The following is a 12,625-nucleotide window of genomic DNA, read 5'->3' as shown; positions in this document are numbered from 1 at the left end:
GCTCTAATTATGTTAATAATAAAAGGGTAGCCACAAGATTCAGTGTGGTGTTCTGTATGTAGAACCATGGAAACTTAAATAAATACTTATCATCTATACTTACTGTGGAAAAGGGTGTGGAAGCTTGTGAGTTGAAGGGAGGTGATATTCTGGAGCAATTCAACATCACAAAGGAGGAGGTGTACAGTCCAGAAATGCATAAAGGTGCTTAAATGCCTGGGGCCTAAACAGGTGTATACTGGGATATCATGGGAAGCAAGGGGACCTGGCAAGATTCTTGTATCGTTGTTTGCCACAGGTGAGGTCTGAAGTCTGAAGTCTGGAGAATTGCTAATGGTGTACCTTAATTTAAACAGGGCAGCAGGGATAAACCAGGGAACTGCAGGTCTGTGAGCCTAGCATCACTAGAGATGAAGTTATTGGAAGGGATTCTGAGACAGGAGTTATTTGCATTTGGAAAGACAAAGATTAGACAGTATGGCTTTGTGCGTGGCCCGTCATATTGTAGAAACCTGAGTGAGTTTAATTTTAAATTTGACTTTGAATAAGGGAAGGGCAGAAGATGGGTGAAAAAATTCTCCCTCAAATCTCCTCAGTCTCCTACTCTTTACATTTCAACTATGCCCACTATTTATATTGTAGATACCTCTGATAAGCGGAAATGTTTCTCACCATCTACCCTATTTACTGTATGCCTGTTTTTGTTCACTTCATTAAGGTCCTTCCCTTGGCTATCCCTGGTCCAAGGGTAACTATCCCGTCTCCCTTCATAGCTGAAGCCCTCCACCACAATCACCACCCTGGTGAATCTTCTCTGCATTGTCTCTAGTGCAGTCACATCCCTCCTACAGTGTGGTGACCAGAACTGTACACAGTCCTCCAGCTGCGATTCACTTCATGTTTTATAACATTACTCCATAACCTCCCCACACTTGCATCCTCTGCACTGGCTCATGAAAGCACCTCCTCCATCTGCTTTCTGTCACCTTCTCTATCTGAGCCACAGCTATAGGAATTCTCACCAATGTGGACCTAGGTCCCCCTGTTCCACAGAATTTCTTAGGGTCCAACCATTAATTCTGGTGAAAAGTGTGTACTGTATTCTTGCTGTCTGAGTAGAGTAGTAATCAATAGCAGAATGACCCTGGGAATGAAAGGGATTTGATGGCTCTGAGCCCGTACTGGCTGGTGGGGGTGGGGGTGGTCTCATTGCAACCTACCAAATATTAAAAGGCCTACACAGAGTGGATGATGTTGGAAAGGATGTTTCCAAAGGGAAGGCCAGGACCCGAGGTCACAGCCTCAGAATAAGACATAGCTTTAGAACAGAAATGAAAAAGAATTTTGTTAGCCAGAGAGTGGTGAATCTGTGGAATTCATTGCCACAGGCCACGCTGGAGGCCTAGTCACTGGGCATATTTAAAGCAGAAATTGATAGGTTCTTGATTAGTCAGGGCATCAAAGTTACAAGGAGAAGTTGAGAGGGATAGTAAATCAGCCAGAGTGATAGAGGCAGAATGAAGATCAGAGTGAGATGCAGGCGAGAGTATCATGGATAGTGGAGAAGATGTCAAGCCTCGGCCTCTACTAACTAGTTTTAAAAACTAATATCTGATAAGCCTCATTGAAATTAATGACTCAACTCTGAAGTTTGTGGTAATGAGTTTTGAAAAATGGACAGATGTCTGGCGATGAGGAATCATTCAAACTGCCTTGTTTATATTGATTAGACCCTGCAAAGGCAGTGTGCTGTAGAACTCCCAGGGATACAGCTGCTGTAGCAAACACTGGGCAGCAGTACAGCAGCCAGGATCACAACCAGTTTAACTTGGTATGAGACACCTGTTTTAATGTGATTTTAAATTATTAGTGTACAATGGGTTTTGGGTTCTCGGAGTTATGCCCAGATTGTTTATTTTTCTGCCACTTCCATTCTTTGGTGAAGAAAATTCCATTGAAACATCTAAATGATATTAAACTGTATAATAAGATTACAAAATAGTTAAAGATGCTGCATATCTTTGTCATGGAAATCTGTATCATTAAGGACCCCATCACCCAGGACATGCCCTCTTCTCATTGCTACCATCAAGGAGGATATAGGAGCCTGAAGACACACACTCAACATTTCAGGAACAATTTCTTCCCTTTGCCATCAAATTTCTGAATGAACAATGAACTCATAAACACTACCTTACTGAAAACTGATTCTGATTCTAAAGATGCTGTATCTCTTTGTCACGGAAATCCACATCACTGAATAAATATTTAAACTTAAGGAATATTTAGGACTTGAATGGAGGCAGTGGGTTTAGCTGAGTGTTGCTGTAGCAAGGAACAAACAGGGAGATAGAGGCAGGTGAACAAGACTCTTCAACCCCACGCCTTACAGCATTCCTTAAGATCTTGGCTATTCAGTGATTTAACTCTGTACATCCAGACCTTGTTATATTGTTTAAATAAATATGTTGACTTCAGATTTAAAACTAATTTCTGACCTATCATTACTGTTTACAGTTGTGAATTCCACATTTCTGCCATTGGTTGTATGCAGTCATTGTTTGTAACTTCGTTCCAGAAACTGGATCCAGTTTTTGACCTGGGCTGCAAGGCACAAACTAGAATCAGAATCAGGTTTATTGGCAATGACACAAGTCATGAAATTAATTGCTTTGTGGCAGCAGTACAGTGCAGACAGAATAAATTAGTATCAGTTACAATAAATAGTGCAAAAGAGAAATAGTGAGGTAGTGTTCATGAGTTCATGGCCTTTGAAAGATCTGATGGTGGAGGGGAAGAAACTGTTCCAAAAATGTTGAGTGTGGATCTTCAGGCTCGTGGACCTCCTCCCTGATGGTAACAATGAGAAGAGGGCATGTCCTGGACAGTGAAGGTCCTTAGTGATGGATGTCACCTTCTTGAAGCACCACCTCTTGAGGATGACCTTGATTGTGGGGGAGGCTGTGTCCATGATGAAGCTGGCCGGTTCTGCAAACCTCCGAAGCCCCTTGTGACCCTGTGTGTGCATTGGAGCCTCTACCAGACGGTGATGCAACCAGTCAGAATATGCTCCACTGTGTACATCTGTAGAAATTTGTGAATATATATTTATTTTGCATAGAATAGGCACTTCCAACCCTTCAAGCCACACTGCCCCAGCAATCCCCAACAACCCTGATTAACTGTAACCTAATCACAGGACACTTTATAATAACCAATTAACCTACCTTGTACGCCTTTGGACTATGGGTGGAAATCAGAGCACCTGGGGAAAACACACATATTCCAAGGAGAGGATGTATGGAGACTTCTTACAGATGATAGCGGAATTAAACTCCAAACTCCCATTCTCAGGGCTATAATAGCATCGTGCTAACTGCTACACAACCTTGGCACCCAATAATGGAAATAGTTGGTATAATTTCCCCTTAACATCTGTGAAAACTTTAATCAAAGCATCCTGTAACCTTTTACATTCCTGGGAATACAATCCTAGTACATGTCTGTGTGTGTGCTCACTCCTTTTAAGTTAACCCTTACATTCCAAATGTATTTCTGATAAAGCCACATGATTAAACAAGAATAAGTAAATAAGCAATAAATATCGAGAACATGAGAGTCCTTGAAAGTAAGTCCATAGGTTGAGGGAACATTTCAGTGGTGTGGTGAGTCCTCTGGTTCAAGAACCGATGGTTGAGGGGGTAAAAGGAACAGTTTCTTCCCCTGCGCCATGAATACTACTAAACTAATCCTCTTTTGCACTATTTATTATTGTAGCTTATAAGTTCCCACTAGATATTTGAGGTTGGGTGAGCAGGACTGAAACAGAACTGCCATGTCTATGCACCACAATGAGCTAATCATAAAGCACAGCAACACACACAAAATGCTGGAGGAACAGCAGGCCAGGCAGCATCTATGGAAAAAAGTACAGTCAACTTTTGGGCCAAGACCCTTTGGCAGGACCTGTAGACTGTACTTTTTTCCATAGATGCTGACTGGCCTGCTGAGTTCCTCCAGCATTTTCTGTGTGTTGCTTGGATTTCCAGCATCTGCAGATTTTCTCTTGTTTTTAATCATTAAGCATACTCCACTTCTTCTACCTTTTAAAGACTGAGCTGGCCTGTCTTTGTGGAGAATAGTGAAGCCATAAGGAAGGAGATACAGTAGCCTCAGGACCCGCACCACCAGGTTCAGAAACAGTAATTACACCTTAACGATCAGGCTCTTGAACCAGAGGCCTTTTCCCATGATGTGAGTGTCCCTGGGTAATTACTAGAACACTTTATTCAAAGCGGGGGGGGGGGGGTGTGGTTGAAAGCTGTAGCTCACCACGACCTTCACAGTTACTGTTACTCCAGGAACCCAGTTCAATCCTGCTCTTGGGTGCCTCCTGTTGGGCACTGACACACTCTGTGTTTGGCTGTGCTTGAGTTTCTGTGGGTGCTCTGGTTTCCCCTACACTGGTGGCTGTCAAAAAGAGAGTATGCAGGCAGGCAAGGGAGAATAAATAGCAGGGAATAAGGAAAGAGAATAGGACAGAGGAAGTTTCTCTGTGGGGAGCTGGCATGAACAGAATGGGCCGAATAGCCTCCTCCCACATCGAGCAAGTGAATAGGGGAGGGCAGTAAAATCTGAACTTAACAACATCATATCTTGTATATAAAAAAAAATCTAGAAAGTGAAAGTGCTTTACACTTTTGTGATGATTACTTTTATCTGTTTCTTTATTTTCAATAAGGGTTTGTAAACAATTTCAGGATGTATATTTTTTTAATATTTAAGAGAATCAGGTGTTCTGAAAGAAAATAGCCGGTAATGAGAGAGAAGGTAGGAGACCCCTTGGGTGTGTTGCCTCAGTTAGACATCAAATAGCATTTTTGCAGTGCCTTTTTTACATATTACCTCTTGACTCAGTGATGCAGTTCTGATTCCTTGCCAACCTATCCCAGAGGTTAGGAATCTGTGGAAATGAGTGTAGGCCAATTATCAGAGCCGAACCAGGCAGAAACCTGCACAAAGGTTGGAGCTGAACGAGTGTGGCTCAGCCAGTGCTGCTACCAACCACTCTCATTAAAATCATTAGTTTAATTAACAGCCCATTGAAGGTAGCGGTACAGCTTTGAATTTCTCTGTCTGCAGAGCTCATCCCTCACATATAGTGCCTCATGAAAAGATTAGAACTATAATGTGGCACTCAATTAGAGAAAGATGTACAAGTCGGTCCTGTGCTAACACAAGGTTTACCCAGGGCAACAGCTATTCAGCTTTGTTCACTTGGCAAGGTGTAATTAATTCCAGGTATATTTTCCGATGAACACACAACGGCCAGAAAAATTGTTGTACAAAAGGACTGACTTCCAGTTATAATCAGGCTAAACAGTAACGCAACGATCAGTAATGGAGCGTCTCAGGAGACCGGCAGCCCCAGACAGGAATGCACACAGCCAGCTGCGTAATTGATGCAAAAGCAATGAACTGCGGAAGCTGGAGGACTAAAATAAAACTATCTTTTAATTGAGTCCTCTTTTTCACAAAAGGTGATGTTTGGCATTAAGCCTGTGATTCTCTCAGCAGTAAGGTGTCCATATTCCTCAACTAGTTTCTCCCAAATCCCATAAGACATAGGAGCAGAATTAGGCCATTCAGCCCATCAAGTCTGCTCCATCATGGATGATTTATTTTCCTTTAAGTCCCTGACAGATGAAGGCCAGCATGGTTAAAGTCTTCTTCACCACTTTGTCTACCTGTGACACCGCTTTCAATGAACTCTGCAGTTGTACTCTGAAGTGCTTCTTTCATTACATTCCCCAATGCCCTACCGTTAATGGTATATCCTACGCTGGATTGACTTTCCAAAATACACCACCTCATACTTGATCATTTCCATTTGCCAATCCTTGACTGATCAAGATCCCCTTGTAATCTTAAGATTAACTATCAATAACACCCCCCAAATTTCATGTCATCCACTAACATACTGATCCGGCCTTGAGCATTCAAATTTCAAATTTATTATCGAAGTATGTATACCATATACAATCTTGTGATTCATCTTCATACAGGCAGCCCCAAATAAAGAATCACAATAGAATCCATAAAAAATATACACACAACAAAGACTGTCACACGTCCAATTTGCAAAAGAAGAGAAATTAGGCAAATGGTTAAAAAAAAGTACATAAATAACACAGAACATGAGCTGCAGAGTCCCTGAAAGTGAGTCCATAGGCTTCAAAGTTAGTTCAGCGCTGAGACGAGTGAAGCCTGTACAGGAGCCTGATGACTGCAGGGCAACAACTACTCCCAAACCTGGAGGTGTGGAACCCAAGACCTCTGCACCTCCTGGCCAATGGTGGTAGCAAGAAGAGAGGGAGACAGTAAAACGCAGGCAGACGGCACTGAACACCTGTTCATTTTTCTCTCTTGGCCTCGATGATTTTAATTGTACTTGCGTGGAGAAATGGAGCCGAGCACACGGTCATCTTCCACATTTAGGCATTGACGCAGCGTCCTTCCCCCAGTGATGGCCATCCCGGCTGTACCTGCATTCTCAAGAGTCTAGTTCACTGAATCTCCCAGGAGATGTCAAAATTGCCAGTTTGTTCAGATGGTTCAAAAGTACGTCCCGTAAAGGGAAATTACAGGCTACAGACTGTAGCGATCACAGTTCAGAAGAAGTATATCTAGTAGAGTATCTAGCAGTTTTGTGAGCTGCGTGCAAAACATGGCTGTAGGTCGCCAGCGCCATCTTGCATCAAAATCACTTAATAGATAATAAACAACAAGTGTCTCAGCACCCAATACCTATCCCTGCAGCACACCATCAGTCACCAGCCCCCTCATTCTGAGAAACAACCTTCACCACCACCCTCTGCTTTCTAGTTTGATTCCGCCTGGCTGGCTCTCCCTGGATTCCTTGGGACTTAACCTTCCAGACCAGCCTGCCATGCGGTTGGCATATTGAAGGCCTTGCTAAAGTCCAAATTAGCAACATCCTCATCTACCTTTTTGGTTACCTCTTCAAAAATCTCTCAAAAATTGTCAAGCACAACTTCCCACACACACAGATACGCTGAATCCTCTACATTGTTAGTATCCCCGCCAGCTTAGGAGCCTCGCAGACGCCACTATTCTAACTCTACTGCCACTAACGTTGCCGGAAATTGGTTCTCCCGGATGCATCAACACAATCATTTGACTTCTCAGCTGCTCCAACTGGTTGTTCAATACAGGGCATGAGCTGGGGTGTGTTGCATAGGAGACCAGGTAGAAAATAAAGCTGAGGAAAGGGGTCCTCAGTGACAGGATTCTTCTGCACACCTCCTCCCTTTGACCTTGTAAGGACATTGGGGATTTTAACATGATTGGGAAAACCAGGTCAGTACGGGACCTCGAGAGAGAGAGAATTTGTAGAATATCTAAGGGATGGCTTTTTAGAACAGCTTGTTGTTGAGCCCACTAGGGGATCAGCTGTGTTGGATTGGGTGTTGTGCAATGATCCGGAGGTGATAAGAGAGCTTAAGGTTAAGGAACTCTTAGGGAACAGTGATCACAGTATGATCGAGTTCACATTGAAATTTGAGAGGGAGAAAATAAAATCCAGTATGTCGGTATTAGACAATAGACAATAGGTGCAGGAGTAGGCCATTCGGCCCTTCGAGCCAGCACCGCCATTCACTGTGATCATGGCTGATCAGCCATAATCAGTACCCTGTTCCTTCCTTCTTCCCATATCCCTTCACTCCGCTATCATTAAGAGCTCTATCTAACTCTTTCTTGAAAGAATCTAGAGAATTGGCCTCCACTGCCGTCTTAGGCAGAGCATTCCACAGATCCACAACCCTCTGTGTGAAAAAGTTTTTCCTCAACTCCATTCTAAATGGTCTACCCCTTATTCTTAAACTGTGGCCTGGACTCCCCCAACATCAGGAACATGTTTCCTGCCTCTAATGCGTCCAATCCCTTAATAATCTTATATGTTTCAATCAGATCCCCTCTCATCCTTCTAAATTCCAGTGTATACAAGCCCAGTTGCTCCAATCTTTCAACATATGACATTCCCACCATCCCTGGAATTAACCCAGTGAACCTATGCTGCACTCCCTCCGTAACAAGAATGTCCTTCCTCAAATTTGGAGACCAAAACTGCACACAATACTCCAGGTAGGGTCTACTATAGACCTGTTAGCCTGACATCAGTGTTGGGAAGTTGTTGGAATCAATTGTTAGGGATGAGATTACCGAGTACCTGAAGGCACAAGATAGGCCAAAGCCAGCATGGTTTCCTGAAAGGAAAATCCTGCCTGACAAATCTACTGCAATTCTTTGAGGAAATTACAAGCAGGGTAGACAAAGGAGATGCAGTAGATGTGGTGTACTTGGGTTTTCAGAAGGCCTTTGACAAGGTGCCGTACATGAGGCTGCTTAGCAAGATTAGGCCCCATGGAATTACAGGGAAGTTACCAGCATGGGTGGAACATTGGCTGGTTGGCAGAAAACAGAGAGTGGGAATAAAGGGATCCTATTCTGGCTGGCTGCCAGTTACCAGTGGAGTTCCACAGGGGTCAGTGTTGGGACCGCTGCTTTTTACGATGTATGTCAATGATTTGGACTATGGTATTAATGGATTTGTGGCTAAATTTGCCGATGATACAAAGATAGGTGGAGGAGCAGGTTGTGTTGAGGAAACAGACAGCCTGCAGAGAGACTTGGATAGTTTAGGGGAATGGGCAAGAAAGTGGCAAATGAAATACAATGTTGGAAAGTGTATGGTCATGCACTTTGGTGGAAGAAATAAATGGGCAGACTATTATTCAGATGGGGAGAGAATTCAAAATACAGAGAAGCACTGAGGCTGAGGTTTGAGGTCCATCCTATCGGGGTGTGAGACACCATCCCATTTATGCTGAGGTTTGACGGGGGATCTCATTGAAAACTACCAAATATTGAAAGGACTAGATAGAGTGGATGTGGAGAGAGTATTTCCTACGCTGGGGATATCTAGAACTAGAGGGCACAGCCTCAAAATTGACTGGTGACCTCTGGTGACAGAGGGAAGGAGGAATTTTTTAGCCAGAGAGTAGTGAATCTGTGGAAGACTGCAGTGGAGGCCAAGTCTGTGCGTATATTTAAGGCAGAGGTTGATCGTTTCCTGATCAGTCAGGGCATCACAGGATGTGGCGAGACGGCGGATATGTAGGGTTGAGTGGGATCCGGGATCAGCCATGACGGAATGGTGGAGCAGATTTGATGGGCTGAATGGTCTAGTTCTGCTTCTATGTCTTAGGGTCTTATGGTCTATTAGAGGGGTGGGCAAGGTTCGAGGGGCTGAATCACCTTTACCTGTGTACACTGGTCTAATGAACTAGGACTCATTCAGGAGTACATTCAGCCAGAGACTCATTCCACTGAGATGCAGCACAGAGCGTCATAGGAAGTCATTCCTGCCTGTGGCCATCAAACTTTACAACTCCTCCCTTGGAGGGTCAGACACCCTGAGCCAATAGGCTGGTCCTGGACTTATTTCTTGGCATAATTTACATATTACGATTTAATTATTTATGGTTTATTACTATTTAATTATTTATGGTGCAACTGTAACGAAAACCAATTTCCCCCAGGATCAATAAAGTATGACTATGACTACTATGAACTAATAGAGGGGTGGGTGAGGTTCGAGGGGCCGAATCCCCTTTACCTGTCTACACTGGTTTTGGGTCTTGAGTGTGGGTGACCAGTTGTAAGGACAAGATCAAAGTTCAAAGTAAATTTATTATCAAACCAACTGTTCCACCTGTCATGTTTGATAATCCTGCTGTAGGTGGGGTGCTGGGTATACAGAAGTTCCTGGAGGAAGGGATGAACAATGGGATTGGGATGTTGGGGCTGGATTGTTGCTGAGTGATTCTCCGCTGCTTTGAGATCTACGTCATTACGACAGCTTGTGGTTTTGGGACAGTTTGGGTACACAGCATGTACAGGAGAAGAGAAGCAGTTGTGGTCTGCAGAGCACGAGGAGCTGGACGACACCAAAGTCTACCTGCAGGTTCTAATCTCTATGGAGGAATGACTACATACATGAGAATCATTTGAAAACTGAAAATTCCTGAATGGGTGTGAATCTGTATTTAATAATTTAATCCATAATTCTCTCAGGCATTGGACCTTTTCCTGGAGTTTGGGTTGTATTTGTGCAGGTGCAGTTCCTGCTTTTGATTAGAAAATCATGGTTAGATCAGGCCGCAGTGCACTGGGTAGATGTAATTGGATTAGCTGGGAAGAGGCACAAAGTTCCTTTGAAGAGATTAAACTGACTGACAATTTTATAATTAAACTTTCCTAAACAAAGGGAGTCCGGGATGAGGCATGCCAATCAGAATCAGCTTGCCTGTACTTGAGAGGCATTGGAGTTGACACAGGATTCGTGTTGAGCACAATTGCTCTATTTACCAAAATTAAATAAATTTGCTTATTTGAATGCATTTAATGAGTTGCTTTCAGACCTGGGAGGGAATGTGGGGCAGTAGGGTGTGCATGGGGGTTGGGGGGGAGGTTGCACTCTCTGAGACAATGGTTCTGCATCCTGTTCTAGATTCATTAGGGTTGGATCTTGCTTTAGTCTTTAATTGGTTTACTGGGTCTAATGGAGATTTGTGTGTTAGAGATATTTTGACCTTTTTATCAGTCGACAACAGTGACGGAAGCTGCCACTCATCACCTTTCAATGGGATATGACTTGTATTCTCAGGGAGGAGATAATTAAGCCGATGAGAGTGAGGCCGGATGGAACGATGGGTCCGTTAGAGGAAGCGGCTAATGAGTTCACCAGTGACCGTGATTCCACGTCAGATTCTGATCAGGACGAGTAGCAACTCTTTCTCCTATTCTGCCGGTTCCGGTGGTACTTGATGGATACCTAGACCAAACACAAAGTTTCGACCTAAAACGCAGATAGTATATTAGATCACGTCTTTAACGCTGGCACCAACTGAACAGAACAAGCAAAGACTCCTCTTGTCCTCAGGGCCAGTTGTACCATGATTCCAAATATTGCCAAAGTCCATAACCAATAACGTGAACAGTGTGCAGAGGCCAACATATTGTGACAGAAGGAACGGTGTCCCTGATTGAGGCTGGGGAACCAATAGGAATTGATGCTTCAAAACCAGAACCACAACTCTGTACACTTAGCTGATTTCCTAAGCTCTGAACCATCTGAACTGTAAGAAATCATTCAAATTTACATTGATGTTTCAGAATTTGTTGTAGCTGATTCTTAATAGCAACAGCATTTCATGTAGAGAAACACAGCAGCTATTTTGCATACTCAAAAGGTTCTACAATTGTGTTGCATTGATTTATTTTTGGTTCTGTTGTTAATCAGGCTTTGGTCTAGTGCGCGATACTTTTGAGGTCTATGGCTGTCCTGAGAGAATAGTCGAAAGAAGCAGAGAGCAAACAGCAGTGACGTATTCAGTGAGACTGAGGAGCAGGTCTGTGCCTGCTTTTTGATGATGTAGGGGAAGCCTACACCTTCTCTGGTGTTAACCCACACTAAAGGATGGGTTTAAATTTAATTAAGTAAACATATTAATTGCGTGTTTCAGAGATGGGAGGTTTGACAAATCAAACGTATGTATAATGGCCAACAAAGAATGCAGTGTTAGTGTTAATGAAAAGTGTGCACTGAGAGAGTTTGTGCATGCACATGTATTCATACTTCCAGCAGCATACAATATTAGGCACGCTTTAAAATCAGCTCATAAACTTTGTAATTATAACAAGCCTCCAGAAAATGGGAGCAATGGCTCATGGGTTAAACCAAGGTTAAACCTAAAAATTCTTTAATTTTAAAATACATGATTGTTAACATTTTAAAGGTGAGAAATGACGTTTCTTGTAATTAGTTTTCTGAAAAAAGTAAAAGAGGAAAATAACAAAAGAACGTCTTACATGTCTCACCGTACAGTTAAACATGAAAAATCATTACTTCAAGGATTCACGGATTTGCCTGGCAGAAGGTTGAGGATTCTATGATGACAGATCACAACACAGTTATCCATGGGTGATTTCCTTTCACTGTCAACCTTAATCACTGGCTGTTGTAAGTCATGCCTTTGTATGAAATTTGCAACTGGTGGAAATAGGAAATTTGTGTATGAAAATTTAAATACTTTTCTAGCTTGTGATAATTAAGTAAGGTTTTGTGAATTTGGCCTCCTTCACCCTATGCTATTATAAATCAATAAAGTGATTATTGAATGCAGATTGGCCTGCCGGAGTTGTTGAGAGACAAAGATCCTCATAAACTTGTGTTGTAATTAAAGATTTAGTACAGATGAGTCACGTGAAAATGGGGACAGGAGTAGTTCACTGGGTCCATCAAGCCTTCTGCAATCTTCAATATCTGATCAGTTACACTGGCCTCAACTCCCCCTCAGTTTCCCATCACCTTCAATTCCTCAAACTTTCAAATATTTATCTGTCGCCACCTTCAATATATCCAGTGATCCAGCCTCCACCACTGTCAGGGAAACAGAATTCCAGAGATTCAGCCCTTTTTGAGACAAGACATTTCTACACACAGGCCCATTCTGTTCTGTGTAACTTCCTGACATTTGAA

General features: G+C 42.9%; 1 protein-coding gene across 2 annotated transcripts in view; it reads left to right on the top strand.

Moving 5' to 3' along the window:
• Positions 1-12,276, top strand: part of ric8b (RIC8 guanine nucleotide exchange factor B) — a 105,011-nt gene extending 92,735 nt beyond the window's left edge. The window contains exon 10 of one of the 2 annotated variants that reach the window (XM_072267348.1): positions 11,972-12,276. In XM_072267348.1, coding sequence (XP_072123449.1) covers positions 11,972-11,975 — 4 coding nt within the window. In that variant the 3' untranslated portion in view covers positions 11,976-12,276. Of the gene's footprint in view, positions 1-10,750 lie in introns of both variants that reach the window. The other variant, XM_072267347.1, reaches the window with a different exon arrangement.
• Positions 12,277-12,625: the final 349 nt, after the last annotated feature.

This window comes from Mobula birostris, chromosome 9 (genome assembly GCF_030028105.1).
Source record: "Mobula birostris isolate sMobBir1 chromosome 9, sMobBir1.hap1, whole genome shotgun sequence".
Taxonomy (NCBI): domain Eukaryota; kingdom Metazoa; phylum Chordata; class Chondrichthyes; order Myliobatiformes; family Myliobatidae; genus Mobula; species Mobula birostris.
Note: the sequence above shows the minus strand (reverse complement) of the source record. Positions and strands in the feature narration are given on the sequence as shown.